General features: G+C 36.0%; 1 protein-coding gene across 1 annotated transcript; it reads left to right on the forward strand.

Moving 5' to 3' along the window:
• Positions 1 to 1,453: 1,453 nt before the first annotated feature.
• CLEC7A (C-type lectin domain containing 7A) lies at positions 1,454 to 18,091 on the forward strand. Its single transcript, XM_012755539.3, has 6 exons — positions 1,454 to 1,730; positions 3,446 to 3,544; positions 4,653 to 4,790; positions 6,332 to 6,492; positions 6,913 to 7,031; positions 16,881 to 18,091. Exons 1-6 carry the CDS (start codon positions 1,628 to 1,630, stop codon positions 17,011 to 17,013), a joined length of 753 nt encoding a protein of 250 aa, XP_012610993.2. The 5' UTR covers positions 1,454 to 1,627; the 3' UTR covers positions 17,014 to 18,091.
• The last annotated feature ends 1,599 nt before the right edge of the window (positions 18,092 to 19,690 follow it).

Raw genomic sequence — 19,690 nt, forward strand, 5'->3', positions numbered from 1 at the left:
ACTTTAGAAATCTTGCAGTGTAAATCCTTCCTCTGCTCCTTGAGAAGTAAATCTACCACCCAGAACTGTTTTCTCAAGAACCTGAGAGCTATTTCTTTGAAATGCAAACATTCAGAGAGGTAACTCTTGCTCTCTCTCCCAGTTGCTGAGGAAGAATAAGGGCCAACCTAGCTGAGTGCTTTGCTTCAACTTGCTCTATTGCCGCCTGTCATGAAGATATGAGGAGTTTATCTCTTTTCTGGAGAAGTGTCAGTTCACAAATCCAGATGGCCTAGTCACACTGACTAATCCTCCTTACAACCCACGCAGTGTTTCTTCCTTAGCACACCCCAGCCTTTAAAATGTCTTCAGCCTTTGGTTTTGGGGAAGTTGAGTGCTGTTCATGCTGAGCCCTCTTCCCTACTGCAATAGGATTGCTGAGTGAACTCTGTCCCTCATCACTTTACTGTCTGGGTTTGCTGATCTTTGCCAACAGTAAGATGTCTCCTGCATCCTGTCAGCTTCAAAGTCAGGTAAATAGGTTGGACATCATCTCTCTGGTTTCCGCAATGATGAGTGTTTTCCGTATCTCATTGATTTGAATATTGCTATGGAAACTAGAAGAGAGAAAAAAAACCCCACAAATATTTTAGCATAATATTTCAGTCCCAGAATGCTCCATAAACAGTTACTTGCAACATAAGTGTATGGACCGATGAAGGAAACAGTGTAGCGGATCATGGGTTTTGAAGCAAGAGTTGACTTTGGTTTGATGCCTTGCTCTAATATTTTAATTAGCTTCTTAAACCTGAGCAATGGACTATATTTTCTTTGCCAATTTTCTTCATTTGAAAATAGGAATGATAATGCCTACCATATAGACTTGGAAAACTGAAATTGAATGAGAAAACACATGTAACACGTAGTATCTAGCTCATCATAATTGTTCAATAAATACTTACTATTTCGTATTTTTAATCCGTAACAAATGCCAAAGAGATTTGTTTGCATTCTCTGTTGTTACAACAAAACAACCACTCCTATGACATCCTTCATATAGCTATCTGTAGGTTTTCTCTATTAGGCAATGAGCTGCTTCACAGGTTTCATTTATCTTTGTATCCCCAGATTGTACCAATTGAAAAGGTGGGCATTCAATAAATGTTTACTGAATGAGTAAGTATTAATACATTAATAAACGCACGAATGTGTATTTACAGCAAAGTGATGGTAAATTTAAAGTACCAAAATTGTTTCATAGTTTTATATAGGCAGAGTCGATTAATGATGTCAAAATCAGTTGTGAAACTAATGAAGGCAGCATAAGACATTAATCTATAAATGTTTCTTATATTCAGTGTGAAACAAAGACCTATCCACTATGCTGCCTTTACTGCTTCCTAAGAACCAGCAGCCTCAGAAACAGGATCTAAAGGTACAAATGGGAAATTGCCACAGCACAGTTTTCATTTCCTGCTTTTGAGTATCTGGTTGGACTACTTATGCTCAACTTGCTAGATCTCACATGATTCCACTCCTATCCCACATGATTCCACTCACAGATTTTCCTTTGTCCACAGCAGTCATCTTAAAAGCAGAAAGGAAAAAGTTCTCAAATGCTCTATCTACTCAGGGACTCTAGAGAATAATGGAATATCACTCTGATGTAGAAAATGTGGATGAAGATGGATATACTCAATTACACTTCAACTCTCCTGGCATCAGCAGGATACCTGTGGTCTCAGAGAAAGGTATTTTAAAAAACTATTTCTGCTTTTAGCACTCTCATTTTCTTTTTCTTTTTCTTTTTTTTTTTTTTTTTTTTGAGACAGAGTCTCACTTTGTTGCCCAGGCTAGAGTGAGTGCTGTGGCGTCAGCCTGGCTCACAGCAACCTCAATCTCCTGGGCTCAAGCAATCCTACTGCCTCAGCCTCCCGAGTAGCTGGGACTACAGGCATGCGCCACCATGCCTGGCTAATTTTTTCTATATATATTAGTTGGCAAATTAATTTCTTTCTATTTATAGTAGAGATGTGGTCTCGCTCTTGCTCAGGTTGGTTTCGAACTCCTGAGCTCAAATGATCCGCCCGCCTCGGCCTCCCAGAGAGCTAGGATTACAGGCGTGAGCCCACCTTGCCCGGCCAGCACTCTCATTTTCATCAGCTAAAACACTTAAGTGGAGAAAATTTGGGAGACTTGTGATTTGCAGAGCTATCATTGATATATTTTTAAAGGTTTTCAGAAGTCACTGAAGATCGTTTGAATGTACCCTTAGCCTTTGTTCATGGAAACTATTCAGTGACCAATTATTAGTAATATTTAAACTAAATATGTATGATGGTAGAAAATATAATCTATCTCTTCTGTAGAAATAGACAATCAGTGAGTAGCTGATAATAAGTGTGATGATGATATATAATGATGAAGGAATATCTATAGGAGCAAATCATTTGTTTTTGATATAAAGGGGTAGATTATAGAATGGAGGCTAAGGAAACTTAAAAGAAGTGTATATAAGCAATGCATATGCAAGTGTATAAATGCAATGTATATGCATTTTTGCAGTAAGAGATTGATCTGGATTTTTTTTAACCAAAGGGAGTTTTTGGTGTACCAGTGAAGAAAAACATATATGTGACAATTCTATGAAATGCCCTTCCTGTTTATTCTCAGTGAAAAGCAGAGATATGTTCTCTATGTGTGATATTAATACAAAATCAGTTCCCTGTTATCATTGAGAGAGAGGTTATTCATGTGTTTTTACATGAGAATTTGCTTTCTTCCGCTTTCTGGTTATTCACATTGCACAATTATTTTCCTCTTACCACTTATGCAATTCTTTTCTTGGGCAACCTATTGGGGAAGGGTGGAAAAATTGGATGAGGCAAGAGGTCGGGAGGCACGTGTTTTACGCATATGTGGGGAAAAACAGTATTCTATAACAACCAACCTGTCGTGTGCTAGTAGTCTCTAAACTAGGTACTTTGACATGTATTATCTCATTTAATTCCCACAATAATCCTTTGAGATATTATTGCCCCAATTTCACAAAGAGAAATGAAGAAAACAGAGGAAGTAATTTGCTCTGGGTCATGCAACAAATAAATAAAAAGGGAAAGTTACCCTTAGTAATCAGTGCTATTTCCCCTGCATTAAGCCGTCTCCTCTAAGAATGAGTAAGATTTCAGAGATCCTGATGGTTTCAAAACCTATAGACATCAATGTGGAGCTGAAATTAGGCGTGCACAGATATCAAAGCAATGTGCCAAAATTATAGTTCCAGCAACTGAAGAAGAGGTACCCTATAGGTGGAGAAAACTCAGGCTAATCCTAGGTGACTAGGTTATCTAGACCCCAGTGGTTAATAATTCACTTTAGAATTTGCTAGATTTTGATGAACTGTAGAATTAAAATGCTCCACAATCCATCATCCTCTTTGTGTACTTTCTGCTCCCTTGCTCCTCAGGAACGTGTGGGGCATCTCTTCCTTGGCGTCCCATTGCTGTGGCTTTGGGAATCCTATGCTTGATAATACTGGTGATAGCTGTGGTCCTCGGTACCATGGGTGAGTATTGTTGGGGGAGATCAACAACAACAACAGACATTTAGTAAGCATTTATTATGTGCCAGCTACTTTTTTAAGGGCTTGACATGCATAGTATAATTTAATTTGTACATAAACTGTATTGAGTTGGTGCTATTAGTTCCCATTTTACATATAAGGGAAGTGAGCAACTAGGAGGCTATTTCAATTTTCCAGGGTCATACAATGGTTGGTGATGGGACTGTGATTAGAAATTCAGGTGATCTGTCTCAAAAACTCATACTCCTAACTATGTTGCTGTACTACCTCTCTTGAATAGCTGGTTTCAAAACTGTGGAATTCAAACGATAAATTAATGGAAAGAAACCCATGGAGTTGGAGAATGAAGTAAAATATGGTGCTATGTTTCTGATGAAATAAATTCACTGAAGAGACTATAAGCTATTTTTATGAGTCTCATGATTGAAGGAAATTGTTTTAGTCCTGATTTTTTTTATTCTTTTTGTTTATTTTCCTACACATTCCCATAAAGTTATAGTCCTGCTTTTTAATATAAACTCCTTTGAATATACCAGAAATTTCCTGAGGCACTTATTAAGTGCTAAGAAGATATTTTGTGATGAATAAATATCTTTCCCTAGATTTCATAGCACATGTATTCTGTTGTCAATAAAATAATATTATGTCTTCAGAGTGTCCTCATGAGATTCCTTAATTAGTCAAATGTTCATTGAGTACATTCTGTGTTGTAGGCACCAGGCAGGCTCTCAATGTGCTCTCATTTTTAAGTAATGGAAGAAATATGGAAGATTTGTTATTAATACCATTTCAAATCTATCGTGGCTCCAACTGACCCTGCCATTTGCCTCTTACTGCCTTTGTCATTCTATTTCTTCTTCTCTACCTGCTTCCTTTTTCTCTTTTTTACTACATTTCCTTTATGGAAGTTCTTTCTTTCTATCTATCTATACATCTATCATCTATACCTCTGCATCAACAATAGGTCATCCCTCATTAATCAAGAATGTATCTCCTTAGATTCCAATAACATATGGGTTTTGGGGTTTTAATTTTCAAACATAGCAGAATGACTTTTTTTTGTCATTATTATTGTTGTTGGTTTATGAAGCTATTTGGAGATCCAATTCAAAGAGCAACTCATTGGAGAATGACAACTTTCCACCAAGAAATAAAGAGAACCACAGTCATCCCACACAATCATCTTTAGAAGAGAGTGTGGCTCCTACCAAGGCTCTCAAAACCACAGGCAAGGGCATAGATAAAGGCATAATGGAATCGTGATTCAAGAGGGTTAATTCTTGGTGCTAAGGACTGGGGTAGTGGCATGAAGAGAGTATGCTTAGATCCAATGATTGTACATTTAAGGCATGCACACTTACCAGTATTAACTTAGTGTAATGTGTCCCATGGTATATACAACAAGGTAACATTATAAACACTTCATGCATTTGGATAAACAGTTCTAAGTTGGACATTTTTTTTCTTTTAAATCAGTAACTGATTTATCACTGGCTATGGGCTTAGACCCACAGGAAATTATATGATTTGATGCAAAGGAAAGAAAACTATTGTCTCCCCTTAAGGAATTGACATTTTAAAAAATGATACAGTTAAAATACATAATAGAACATTAGAAGGGAAGAATGGCAGGGAAAGGGAAAGAAAGGAAAATGTTGCCAAGAGTAAAGAAACTAAATTATAAACATATAGAATAGATGGACCTCATATATATATATATATTCCTGAAAACTTATTAAATTTGGCTCCAGTGGTACAATTTCATTGATTTAGTTGTGATTTTATGTGCACTTGATCTTTACTTCTAATTGCATCATAATTGACTATGACTTAATATTTTCACTATAATTTTCCATCTCTGGATTCACACCTCTTCAGTATTTTTATCAAGTAGCTAATAATATATAACAGAGGTATTCTTTCATGTGAATAATTGACCTTATACTTTTCTTATTTCAAAAGTCTTATTCTGAAATAGGTCTCACATCATAAAATAAGTCACATGAAATTATAGTGTATCTTAATGATTGATTTTGGGTGGGCTTATTTTAGGGAGTTACCATGAGAAAGGTAGTTCTGGGCTGAATTAGAAGGAATGGAAGAAAAATCAAGAAGAGAAGGATAGGGCTGAGCATGGTGGCTCATACCTATAATCCTAGCACTTTGGGAGGTTGGGGCAACAGGATCACTTGAGCCCAACAGTTTGAGACCAACCTGCACAATAGTGAAACCCTATGTCTACAAAGACAAAAAAAAAAAAATAGAAAAAAACAAAAGAAAAAGAAAAATTAGCCAGGCATGGCAGCACACACCTATAGTCCCAGCTACTTGGGAGGCTGAGACAGGATGATCGCTTGAGCCCAAGAGTTTGAGGTTGCTGTGAGCTATGATGATGCCATTGCCCTCTAACCCAGGCAAAAGAGAGAAACCCTGTTTAAAAAAAAAAAAAAGAAGAAGAAGAAGAAGGCGAAAAGGATAGTTGGCAAAAAGATAGTAGGCTCTCTAAAATAATGTTATAGTTAATCATTTAAAAATGTTAATTGAATAGGGAGATTTGAATGTATTCTCTTCTGTAAAATCATATCTCTATAGTTTGAATTAAGATGAAATATATTCCTTTGCCACACGTGAAGGAAAAAAAAAAAAGATGAAATATAATAATGGAAACCCATTGATTATTTATTAAGTGCTCTTAAGATGAATGGTGCTTGCACCAAAAGAGTGAATTGGTATGCTATGTACCTCATGGTACTTATCTTTTGTTTCCAGGAGTTCCAGAAATTTCTTCTAGCTCCTGTCCCCCTAATTGGATTAGACATGAGAAGAGCTGTTATCTATTTAGAACATCACTAGATACCTGGAATAGAAGTAAAAGACAATGCTCTCAGCTAAACTCTAATCTCCTAAAGATAGACAGCTCAAAGGAATTGGTAAGTGTGGACTTCAGTTATATAACTATCTATGGTCTGTATTGAACAGGAAAATAGAGAGAGATGACAGGTAATGACAATTTTTCCTAAGAGAAAGTCATTTTAAATGTTCTCCTTATTATTATTAATAATAATAGCATGCATTAAGCAAGTAAAGTATATAGTATATGCTTTTATTTTTAATTAATTAATGTAAGAAATAAGCAAGTTTTGCCTTTTAAAAAATCCTTTAAAACACACTCCATGTTTACATGACCACAATAATTAGGCCACTATTCATTTTTGTGAATTTGTGTCTAAATTTTTAAAAAGAAACTTCTCCTCCTTGTCATCATAAAAGAGCAGCAATGATATTACGCATATATAAATAAATATCTCTCTTTCTGTCTCTGGTGTGTTTGTATTTCTGTTTCACTACAGGAATTTATAATAAGGCAAGTGTCTTCCCAGCCTGATTATTCATTTTGGATAGGGCTTTCTCGCCCTCAGCCTGAGGGACAGTGGCTCTGGGAGGATGGATCGACTTTCTCTTCTAACTTGTAAGTATCTGGAGAGACAAAGCTTCATCTTCTTTCTCAGGGAGGTGAAAGCATATCAAGCAGTTAAGAACATGAACTGTTGACCATATATGAGAAAGAGAACGATGCACTGCAGTGGAGGGAGAGAAAGAGTGGACTGGAAGAAAAAAAAGACAAGGGTGGAGAAGAACTTTAGCCTCACAAGGAATTGAGGGGCCATCTAGTGCTATTGACACAGGTGTTCCCTTGGGTTTCTGACCAGGAGGACATCTGGCATCTGTTTGAGGGTGTCCAGTCTAGGAGCAGTCATTGAGACTCAGTGTAGCACTGTGGTTAGGGTGTGAAGGGCTGTGAAGCCGGGTGTCAGCTTGAGTTAATGATTAGACCACTGATCGATTGGGTGACATTAAAAACAAGTCACTTTTCTTCTCCGAGTCTCACTTTTCTTATCCATAGATGAAAATATAAAGAATAGTGAAATAAAAGGTATAAAAGTAAAATGATTTAGCACAGTGTCTTGCACTTAATGTGTGATACATGCCATTATCAAGTTAAAAAGCAAACACATTTTGCATTTTATAAAGCTATTTTAAACATATTTCATATTTGCATGATTATAAATTCTCATTGTGTGTTGAAGTCTTCTTCACTGCGATTTTCATCCATTTTATTTTTAATATCTGTAGAATATGAAATTATATCCCTTTTAAAGTTCCTATTATTGTGTATGTATGTGTGTGCTCACATATCTATTTCTCTTTTTTCATCAGTCTCAGTAATTGTATTGTTCCCTTTAATTATTCTTTTCAAAAAACATTTGACTTAGTTGATTTTCTCTTCTCTCTTTATTGTTTCTTTCATTAATTATGATTCTCATCTTTATTACTTCCTTCCATCGAACTTCTTTGTGTTGAATTTGCTATTGTCTCACAAACTTCTTACATTGGATGCTTCACTCATGAATTTCAGCCTTTTTCTCAAGAATGTGCATTTAAGGCTGTTATTTCAATGTATTTTCATTGTCATTCAGTCCAAAATACTTTCCTTCTGATTTCCATTGTGAGTTGTTCTTTGAGCCATGAGTTTTTTAAAAAATGCATTTCTTAATTTACAAACAAATGTGCTTCCAGTTATCACTTTGTTTTAGGTTTCAGGCTTACTCCCACTGAGATCACAGAACATACTCTGTGATTGTTGTTCTCTGATTTTTTATGTGCTGCTTCCTTCCATACTAAGAGAATTGTTAATATCTTCCACTATGAGTCTACTTATAATTCTTTAAACATTTTATTTGATGTGTTGAAGCCATGTTGTCAGGCACATGAAGATTTAGAATTATGGTATCTTCCCGTGCAATGTTACTTTTTCTTTTCTCTCTTTCCTCCTTTTGTTCTGATTTAATATTTTTTATTATTACATTTTTTCCCTTTTAACTTAGAATTTATTGTTTTATTGATCTTTTAGTACTCTAGAAATTATAGCATGTATTCTTCATTCATCAAAGTCTAATAATTACTGGCATTATGTTCTTCCTGACCAATATAAAAGTCATAGAACATTCCTTTACTCTGTTTACTCCCTCCTCAATTTATTATGTTATTATATTTATGTATTTTAATGCTGACACATATTTTTCCACACTTTAAGATCTGTAAAAGTAGTATATGTCTTATGTCACTGTAGGCCAGGACTAAGTTGAGCTCTGTCAAGAAGGATTAGCAATCAAAGAGATGCACCACAAACCTGAGACTATTTAAATTAATTACTCCATTTAGTTTGTTTTGGAATACACTGTTATTATGGATTAAGGTAGAAGAACTGTATATGAGTATCAGCTTGTGGTTCAATTTCTCAGGGCATATTCTTCTCCCTCTCATTGTCTACCTGGTGGCATGATGGGGAAATAGACATTTTCTTGTTATTTTCTGTTAGGCATTTTAGTTTTTCATTTACTCCTGCGCCAAAATAGCCCATTGTTTTTTCAACTTCTGGATGGTCTTATATTACATTTCCCAAATTAGGTGAATTTTATTTCACAGTGTTAGATTAAATAAATGATACACTTACAATTGGTGGCATCTTGTGTGCAATAAAAAGCCCTTGAAAACACTAGATGTATGTAGATTTGTTCATATGTTTATGGTTTTTATTGTTTCTTATTTATTTCTTCCTCTCCTACCCTACGCTTTGAGGAATTTTCATTAAGCCTAAAGAATGCTCTTTAGTATTTCCTATAGAATATGTCTATGGGGTTGAATTTTCTGAGTTTGCCTAAAATTATTATTTCAAGTTTTCTAAAAATTATTTTCACTAAGTATAGGATTAGAAATTTGTAGGTTTTCTCTTGTCGATTCAAAGATATTATTCCCCCATTTATTTATTTATTTTTGTTTTTGGGAGGTCATCTGTTTTAAGGTAATACATGTTTTAAATTTGATCTCTTTCTTCAGCTTTGGAAAATTCTCAGCCATACTTCCTTCAAATTTTGCTTCCTCCCCACCTTTCTTCCCTTCTTCTGGGATTCCAATTATATTCATTATAGACCTATTTACAGCATATTTACATTCGTTTTTGTCTTCTTTAATCTATGTACAGTTGACCATTGAACAACACGAGGGTTGGGGCAATGACTCTCTGCACAGTTGAAAATCCAGGTTTAGCTTTTGACTCCCTAATAGTTTAACTACAATTAATAGCCTAGTATTGACTGGAACCCTCAACAATAACATAAACAGTTGATTAACACATATTTTGCATGCTATATACCTTATATGCTGCATTCTAACAATAAAGCTAGAGAAAAGAATATTTTATTAATATTAAGAAAATCACAAGGAGGAGAAAATATGTTTACTATTCATTAAGTGGAAGTGGATCATTGTAAAGGTCTTCATCCTCATCGTCTTCACAATGAGTAGGCCGAGGAGGAGGAGGAGAGGTCGGGGTTGCTGTCTCATGGTTGTCAGAGGCAGAGAAGGTGAAGGAAGTAGAAGGGGAGGCAGGAGAAGTGGCCACACTTGGTGTAACTTTATGGAAATACATCATAATTTCTGTCTGACTTTTGCTTTTCATTTCTCTAAAAATATTTCTATACAGTACCAATCATTCTTCCACCGCTTGCTTTAGTTTCAGTGCCTGTGTCATAGAAGGGCTCATGTTGTAAAAGAAGTCAAAAGCAGTCTTGAGCAACTGGAACATTTCTGACAGACTGTCTAGTGTCAATTTTTTTTTTTTTCTGGAACTGCTTTTTCACATCTTCTTCCTCATTGTCTGGCACTGGTTCAGGAGCACTCATCTCCATCAAGTTATCTTCTGTCAATTCCTTTGGTGTGGTGTCTGTGAGCTCTTGGATTTCTCCAAGATCCATGTCTTGAAACTCTTCACACCCAACCTTTTTTGCCATATCCACAGTCTCTCATGACTGCCTTGATCAGCTCTGTCATTAATCCTGTGAGGTCGTACACAGCACTTGGACATATTTTTTTCTGGCAGGAATTTATTATTTTGGGCTTGATGGCTTTCACAAGTTGTTGTGTAATGACAATGGCATCTTCAATGGTGTAATCCTTCCAGACTTTCATGATGTTCCCTCTATGAGGGTTCTGTTTGGTAGTGTTGGGAATCTTTCCCATAAGGTACCACGTGTAATGAGACTCAAGGGATTTTATGACCTTCTGATCTAGAGACTGAATTAGAGACATTGTGTTTGAGGCAAGCAGACCACTTCAACATCTTCATTGTCAAATTCATGGGGTTCTGGGTGGCCAAGGGCATTATCCAATACCAACAGAACTTTAAAAAGCAGTCCCTTGCTGGCAAGGTACTTTCTGACTTTGGGGACAAAGCATCACTGGAACCAATCCAGCAAAAATATTTTTATTATCCAGGCCTTCTTGTTGTACTGCCGAAAGACTAGCAGCTGATGTTTATCTTTTCCCTTCGGCACTGGGGTGGTTAAAGCTTTATAGATGAGAACAGTCCTGATCATAAACCTGACTGCATTTGCACAAAACAGCAGGTAACTTACCCCTTCCTGCCTTAAATCTTGGTGTTCTCTTCTCTTCCTTACTAATAATGTATCTTGTGACTTTTGTCCCCAGAATAAGGCACTTTAGTTTGCATTAAAAACCTGTTGAGAAAGATATCTCTTTTCAAGATTCTCTTAATGATGCCTGGGAATTCATCTACTACCTCTTGGTTGGCAGAAGCTGCTTCTCCTGTTCTCTAGACATTTTTTCAAGCCAAATCTCTTCTAAAATTATCAAACTGTCACTTGCTGGCATTAAATTCTCCAGATTTAGATCCCATATCTTCCTTTTGCTTTAAATTGTCATATAATGACTTCACTTTTTCTCAAATTATATTAGAGTCTATAGGCATGCCCTATTTTTACATTTCAGAATATTACCAGGGCACAAACATTTCGATTACATAAATTACTTTTGTACCATTTGAGTCAAAGTAATAAGTGAGCTCATTCCTCAGATAGTGTGCATTGTACTCATTAGGTGTGAACTTATCCATTTTCTCCTCCCCCTCCCTCCTGCTTGATTTCTGATGAATGTTATTTCCATATTTGCACATAACTGTTGATCTATTAGTTTCAATTTAATGATGGCAAATACATGTGGTGTTTGTTTTACCATTCTTGTGATACTTCATTTAGAAGAATGGTCTTCAGTTCCATCCAGGTTAATGCACTTTTTTTTTTTTTTTTTTTTTTTTTTTTTTTTTTTTTTTTATGGCTGAGCAGTACTCCATGGTATACATATACCACATTTTCTTAATCCACTCCTGTATTGGGCACTTGCATTGTTTCCACTCTTTGCAGTTGTGAATTATGCTGCTATAAACATTCAAGTGAAGGTTTCTTTTTTTACAGAATGCCTTTTTTTCCTGTGGGTAAATACCAAGGAGTGGGATTGCTGGATCAAATGGCATTCTACTTTTAGTCTTTGAGGTATCTTCATATTTCCATAGAGGTTGAACTAGTTTGCAGTCCCACCAGCAGTGTATGAGTGTTCCTATATCTCTGCATCCATGCCAGCATTTGTTTCTTTAGTACTTTTGATAAAAGCCATTCTCACTGGAGTTAAGTGATATCTCGTTGTGGTTTTCATTTGCATTTCCTTGATGACTAGAGATATTGAGAATTTTGATGTTTTCTTGCTGATTTGCTTAAGTTCTTTATAGACTCTACTTATCAGCCCTTTATCACATGTATAGCATGCAAATATTTTCCCCCATCTGTAAGTTGTCTATTTGCTCTGATGATAATTTCCTTGCTGTGCAGAAGCTTTTTAATTTGATCAGGTCCCATTTATTTATTTTTGTCATTGCTGTCATTGCTTTTGGGGTCTTCCTCATAAATTATTTGCCTAGGGCAATGTCTAGAAGAGTTTTCCCAACATTTTCTTCTAGAATTCTTGTGGTTTTATGGCTTAGGTTGAGGTCTGTTGCTCATCGTGAGTTGGTTTTTGTGATAGGTAAAAGGTGTGGATCCTGTTTCAGTCTTCTACACGTGGTTATCTAATTTTCCCAGCACTATTTATTGAATAGGGATTCTTTTCCCTAGTGTATGTTTTCTCTGCTTTGTCAAAGATCAGATGGCTATATGAGGATGGTTTTATATCTGGGTTCTCTGTTCTGATCCATTGATCTATGTCTCTATTCTTGTGCCAATACTATGCTGTTTTGGTTACAATAGCTTTTCTGTATAGCTTAAACTGTGGTAAATTGATGGCTCAAAATTTGTTCTTTTTGCTTACGGTTGCTTTGGCTATATGGGGTCTTCTCTGATTCCATGTAAAGTGTAGAATTATTTTTCTAGATCTGTGAAAAATGATGTTGGTATTTTAATAGGGATTGCATTGAATCGGTAGATCACTTTGGATAATAGACATTTTAACAATGTTGGTTCTGCCAACCCATGCGCTTGCTATGGTTTTCCATTTGTTTATGTCCTCTGCTATTTCCTTCCTCAGTGTTTCATAGTTCTCCCTATAGAGGTCTTTAACCTCTTTAGTTAAATATATTTTTAAGCTAGGTATCTTATTTTCTTTGTTGCTATTGTGAAAGTTATTGAGTCTTTGATTTGGTTCTCAGCTTGACTGTCATGCATGAATGCTACTGATTTCTGTATATAGATTTTGTAACCTGAGACTTTGCTGAATTTTATCCATTCCAGTAGTCTCTTGGAAGAATCTTTAGGGTTTTCTAGACATAAGATCATATTGTCTGTGAAGAGTGATAATTTGATCCCTTCTGCCCTCATTTGGATACCCTTTATTTCCTTTTCTTATATGATTGTTATGGCTAGGACTTCCAGTGATATGTTGAATAGAAATGGTAGTAGTGGGAAACTCTGTCTGGTTTCAGTTCTAAGTGGGAATGCTTTCAATTTTTCCTGTTCATTATGATGTTGGCTGTGGGTTTGTTGCAAGGAAACAATGGATTAAACAGAACTCTAGAACAAATGGGCCTAACAGACATTTACAGAACATTCTACCCAAAAACCACTGAATATGCCTCCTTCTCATCAGTTCATGGGACATTCTATAAGATTGATCACATTCTAGGCCTAAAAAAATGACTCAAAAATTTTTAAAAATAGAAATTATACCATATATCTTCTCAGATAACAGTGGAATAAAATTAGAAACCAACAGAAATACTTATCTCTACACAAAGTCATGGAAACTAAACAACCTACTACTGAATGATAGTTGGGTCAAGGAGGAAATTAAGATGGAAATCAAAAGATTCTTTGAGCCAAAGGGGACACAAGTTATCAAAATCTGTGAGACACGGCTAAAACAGTCCTGAGAGGAAAATTCATTGCCATAAATGCCTACATTGAAAAGGCAGAAAGATCACAAATCAACAATCTAGTGAATCATTTCAAAGAAATTAAGCAATGATGAGCAAACCAATCCCAAACCCAGCAGAAGATAAGAAATAACCAAGATTAGAGTGGAACTAAATGAAATCAATAACAAAAGAACTATATACAGAATATTAATAAAACAAAAAGTTGGTTCTTTGAAAGGATAAGCAAAATTGACAGGCCTCTTGCTAGATTAACCAAAAGCAGGAAAGAAAGGACTCTAACAATCTTAATTAGGAATGAAAAAGGAGTAATTACAACTGATATGACAGACAGAAATGCAAAATATTATCTCTGAATACTGTAAAAATTTCTATGCACATAAACTTAAAAATGTAGAGAAAATGGACAAATTCTTAGAAACACATAGTCTCCTTAGGCTCAATCAGGAAGAAATAGAATTCCTGCACAGATCACTATCTTATATCTTAATTGAAGGAGCAATAAAATAATCTTCCAACAAAAAAATTTTGGACCAGATGGTTTCACATCCAAATGTTTACCAGACCTACAATGAAGAACTGCTACCTATCTTGCAGAAATTATTTCATAATATTGAGAAGGAAGGAATCCTTCCTAACATGTTTTATAAAGCCAACATCACCTTGATACCAAAGCCAGGAAAGGACTCAACAAAAAAAGAAATCTACAGGCCAGGCACTATGGCTCACACCTGTAAATCTAGCACTCTGGGAGGCTGAGGCAGATGGATTGTTTAAGCTCAGGAGTTGGAGACCAGCCTAAGCAAGAGTGAGACCTTGTCTCTGCCAAAATATAGAAAAAGAAATTAGCTGGACAACTAAAAATATATAGAAAAAATTAGCCGGGCATGGTTGTCCAAGCCTGTAGTCCCAGCTACTTGGGAGGCTGAGGCAGGAGGATAGCTTGAGCCCAGGAGTTTGAGATTGCTGTGAGCTAGGCTGACACCACTGCACTGTAATCCAGGCAACAGAGCGAGACTCTGTCTCAAAAAAGAAAAAAAGAAATCTACAGACCAATACCCCTTATGAATATAGATGCAAAATTCAGGTGCTTATCAAAATAATAATCCATCACGACCAAGTGGGCTTCATCCCAAGATGTAGGGATGGTTCAACATATGCAAATCTATAAATGTAATTCACCACATAAACAGAAGCAAAAACGAAGACCTTATGATTCTCTCAATAGAAGCAGAAAAAGCATTTGACAAAATTTAGCACCCTTTTATGATAAGAATGCTTAACAAAACAGGCATAGGCAAGACTTACCTCAAAATTTTAGATGTGCCTTTCTCATAGCAACACTGCACCCACATAAAAGCTGCATTTTCAACATGAGATAAAAACGTACTTCACAAAATGTGCAAGATTTTTGCCCCTCCTGGCATAGCTGCAATGAGGGCTTCATGAATTTTTTTTCAATAATTCTTATGCTAAATTCATTTATTTTGAAATGGTGGGCAACCAAAGCTGCAGACCTCAGTCTATGGTACATATACACAATTCAACTTTATCTTGTAATGTCATGACTTTTCTCTGTTTCTTGGGAGCATTTCCAGTATCATTAGTGACACTTGGTAGGGGTCCGATGATGTGATTCAAAGTTTATAGTATTGCACTAAACATGATGAAAAAATATAAGAGAACCACAAGAGATCGCTTTTTACTTCTCATGAGAAGATTATTGGTGTCACAGAGCATTTTAAATACATACAACACTTGAGCTCGCTGCAATAGCAACATGAAGGTTGCTTTGGAATTATTACAGTAGTACAGTATGTATTATGGTAAATTTGATGCAGTTATGATTTAATACTGCATCTTGACATTTGTTTACATTTCTCTCAACTGTGAATAGTGCCATTTATAGTCTGTGTGTGTATAGGTTTTGATAAATTTTAACATTTTATAATAGATTTGTGATATGTTAGTAAATGATAAAATACATTAATGTCTACATATATTTTATGCATTCATGCATTATGCATGCATTATGCATGCATGCATTCATTTTATGCGTACCTAACATTTTCTTAGTTTTTTAATTTTTTCTAGGCTTCATAGTTTATCTGTGAGGTTTTCAAATTGTTGAAAGTCTCCAAAAAATTTCCAATATATTTATTGAAAAAAATCCACCTATAAGTGGACTTGTGTAGTTCAAACCCATGTTGTTCAAGAGTAAACTATTTACTTCTCATGTATCTTCAGGTTCATTTGTTTTTCCTTTTCTATGGCTAATCTGCTATTAAAAGCTCCATTTAGTTGTATATTTTGTTTGATGAATTTTTCAGTTGTGTAATTTTAGCTTGGTTATTTCTAAAATCTACCCTGTCACCATTTATAATTACCATTTTTTCTCCAAACATTCTCAATACTGTCCTTTAACTTCCAGAAAAACTAACTATAGTTGTTTTAACATTAGTGTCGGATAATTCCAATGTCTTATACTCACAAATATCAATTTTTCCTTATTTTTCATTCATGTTGATTTGTTTTCAAATCTGATTATTTTTGATAGTGTGTTTGACATTGTATCTTAAAATATTTGTAGAACTAATTTGAAGTTCACAGAGTGGCATTTCAGTTGCTTCCGGCAGGCACCATTGCGTCTTAACACAAACCATTAAGCAGGATCACATTTTTAAGTGTCATTTAACTGTTTACTTCTCATATACACCCAGGTAACAGGCAAACAATAAGTAAAGGACTTTCTATAGAATATTAAATCGTTTTTGTACCTTGCCAGGAGTTTTATTTAATTTTATGCAACCAGTAGTATTTCTTGAAAAAAAAATTGAATCATTTTTCTGCCTCAATAATGGAGACTATTCTTTTATCACTTGAGAGTCAATACAATCTAAATTCAAAGTTCCTTTTGCATATGTTTTAATATAAACACTTTAGAACTCTTTTCATCAATACCCTTACCAATTTATTTGAGTACCGTGTAGACCATGTTCCTTAAGTTTGTTCTAATTACCTCATTATATTCTGTTTTAACAGGTTTCAACTCAGAAGCACAGCTACCCAGGAAAATTCATCTCCCGGTTGTGTATGGATTCACGTGTCAATCATTTATGACCAACTTTGTAGTGTGCCTTCGTACAGTATCTGTGAGAAGAAGCTTTCAGTGTAAGGGGGAGGGTGAAGGTAGGAGAGAGAAGTATGTAAGACAGTAAGGAGGACAGAAAACAGAACAGAAAAGAGTGATATTTGAGATCAAAATAAATGCTGAAAATATTTAGGGAGCTCGGCAAACTTTAATCTTAGGGTGGAGAGGCTCTGATTTCTGTACTTGTCAACTCTATAGGTAGGCAGGCCAGTAGTATCATGTTCTAGTTGATAGAACCCTAGCCATGGAATCAGGGTAGCTAAGCTTGAATTTTCATTCTTCTATTGACTCAACATTTACTTAGGATAAGCCACAGTCCTTGGAGCTTCAAGAGAGTCTTAATATCTGGCTCAACCAGAGTTGTTTTTTGTCCTCAAATGTGTCACTGGAGTAAAAACTGTGTGTTTTCATGACTGATTCCTCAACTTCTAGCAGTATGTCAGACATGGGTAGAGGGAAAAATATACTTTCAACTAGCTAAATGAAGAAAGGGCAAAAAAAAGTCTTCACTGCATTTTATTATTTTTACCATTATGATCACAATTAGAATTATCATCATCAAAAAGTGGTGATCCAACTTTTTATCAATAAATGGCCCAGAAAGTATGTTTGCCATATCTCTGACTAATAAAATCCTGTGTAATATGAAATTGTAGGGAAACTGCTCTGATAGGAAAGTTTCTCCTTTTCAAATGGTATCAATCTATCAATCAGTAACATCTGATAATGAATATACAAAAGTACCCAATCTCACTGGCAGAAGTATTAACATTTTGAGATGCAAAACATGCTCTATTATTTTTATGAGGTGCTGGTTTTCAGTTTTTACCAATTCCTCAGTAATTACTATAAAAAGGTACAAAAAGAATGTTACTGTTTCCTCATGTGATAATTTGGTTCATTTTCTTTCAAACTTTCCTACTGGTGCTATTTTTATTTCTAACAGAGATTTTTATGTTGTTGGGGAGTCATTTACAGCCCTCTCCAGTTGATTAACATGTAAACAAAAATTTTGTCAAGTTCATTGAATTGTTCACTTTAAAATGGGTAATTTTATGTTATATGGATTTCATCTCAATAAAAATAACCTTTGGCCTCTAAATGATGTGCTTGCATGTAACAATCACTATCACAATTCATTCTCTCCCCACAAGTGATGATGAATTTGGTACTGGGGGAAGGGTGTGTGTAGTAAATAGTTTTGTAACAAAAATATGGGATCTTAAAAATTTTTTAAATCTAAGAGACGAAGACAGAGATTTTTGTGAAGTTTACTTTTGTCTTTTAATATACAAATTTGTGTTGTCACTGTCACATAAAAATGTAGAGAAGGAAGAGAATTCAGGCTGCGAGTAAAAACATGATGAACTGGGTTTAAGTAGTTAACTAAGGCACAGGATGGAGTTTTGAGGAGATGGCAAATATTTTAATTTTGTTTTTGGTTTAATTGATTTCTCCTGAGTTCCCAGGATGGGATGGACGAGTTGAAGAAATCATGTAATCAAGGAAAATAATTCTAGATGCTGAAAATCAAGCTGTATTAATCTAGAACACACAGGCCAAGCAATAATAACCCATGACTTAAAGGGCTGCACATGACCAGAGAGGGTGTAAAGTAAGATGGCTCTGGGTTGCCCAAGGTGAACCATACCCGACCAGCTGACACACATTTGTACTGCAGCTTACATGGAACGTGCATGTGAGTGAACAGGAGACAGCCACACTTTCCAAGAGAGAAAAAAGGGAAAAGAGCTGCTTGCTGAACCTAAGTTTCAGGAGCAACTACAGGATGAATGATGGTCATCATAGAGCAGTGGTCCCCAACCTTTTTGACACCAGGGACTGGTTTTATGTAAGACATTTTTTCCACATACAGGGGCCAGGGAACCTGGAGCTCCAGTGGTGATGTGAGGATGGGGAGCAGCTGTAAATACAGATGAAGCTCGGCTCCCTCACCCCTCCCACACACCTCCCTCACCCCTCCCTCACCCCTCCCTCACCAGCTGCTCAGCTCACCCCCTACTGTGTGCACGTTTTTTTTTCCCCTTTCCTAAGTCATGGAAGACAAATTTTCTGTGCACTGGGGGCGGGGAGGGGAAACAGGGAAGGTGGAGGGAGGGGGCGAAGGGGGCTGCAGAGTTCTGTGGCCTGAGGGTTGGGGACTGCAGTGGGAAATACCTCCTGAAGGGCCATGGTGTTCACTTGCCTAGGTTATAGCAGTAAGTTTTGAAGTTATCTCCTAGCCTTCACTCTTGTCCCTGTACAGTTCATTTTCAAACAAAACAGAGTGTGTTCGTTAAATCCAAATCCAGTCATGTCAGTTCGGCATGCTTCCACCTCAGGGGCTTTGGGATTCTTGTCCCCTTCATCTGAATGACTTTTACTTGGGATGTCTGCAGGGCCTGTTCTCTCACCTCTTTCCAGTCTCTAACAAATATCACTTTCTTAATGAAGCTTACTCTGATTACTCTATTTAAAATGACCAACTGTCCTTCCCCTACCTACATCCTTAATCTCCCTTACCCGTTGTATATTTGCCATAACACTTATTATAGTCCAATATACTCTATTATTTACTTACTTATTATCTTTCTTATATATCATTTCCCTTTCTCCACAGAACGAAAGCTCTAAAAGAACAGAGAACTTTGCTTTACACTGATGTATGCAAGAATCTGAGAATAGCACCTGCCATATAGTA

This window comes from Microcebus murinus, chromosome 10 (assembly GCF_040939455.1).
Source record: "Microcebus murinus isolate Inina chromosome 10, M.murinus_Inina_mat1.0, whole genome shotgun sequence".
In the NCBI taxonomy this organism is placed as follows: Eukaryota; Metazoa; Chordata; class Mammalia; order Primates; family Cheirogaleidae; genus Microcebus; species Microcebus murinus.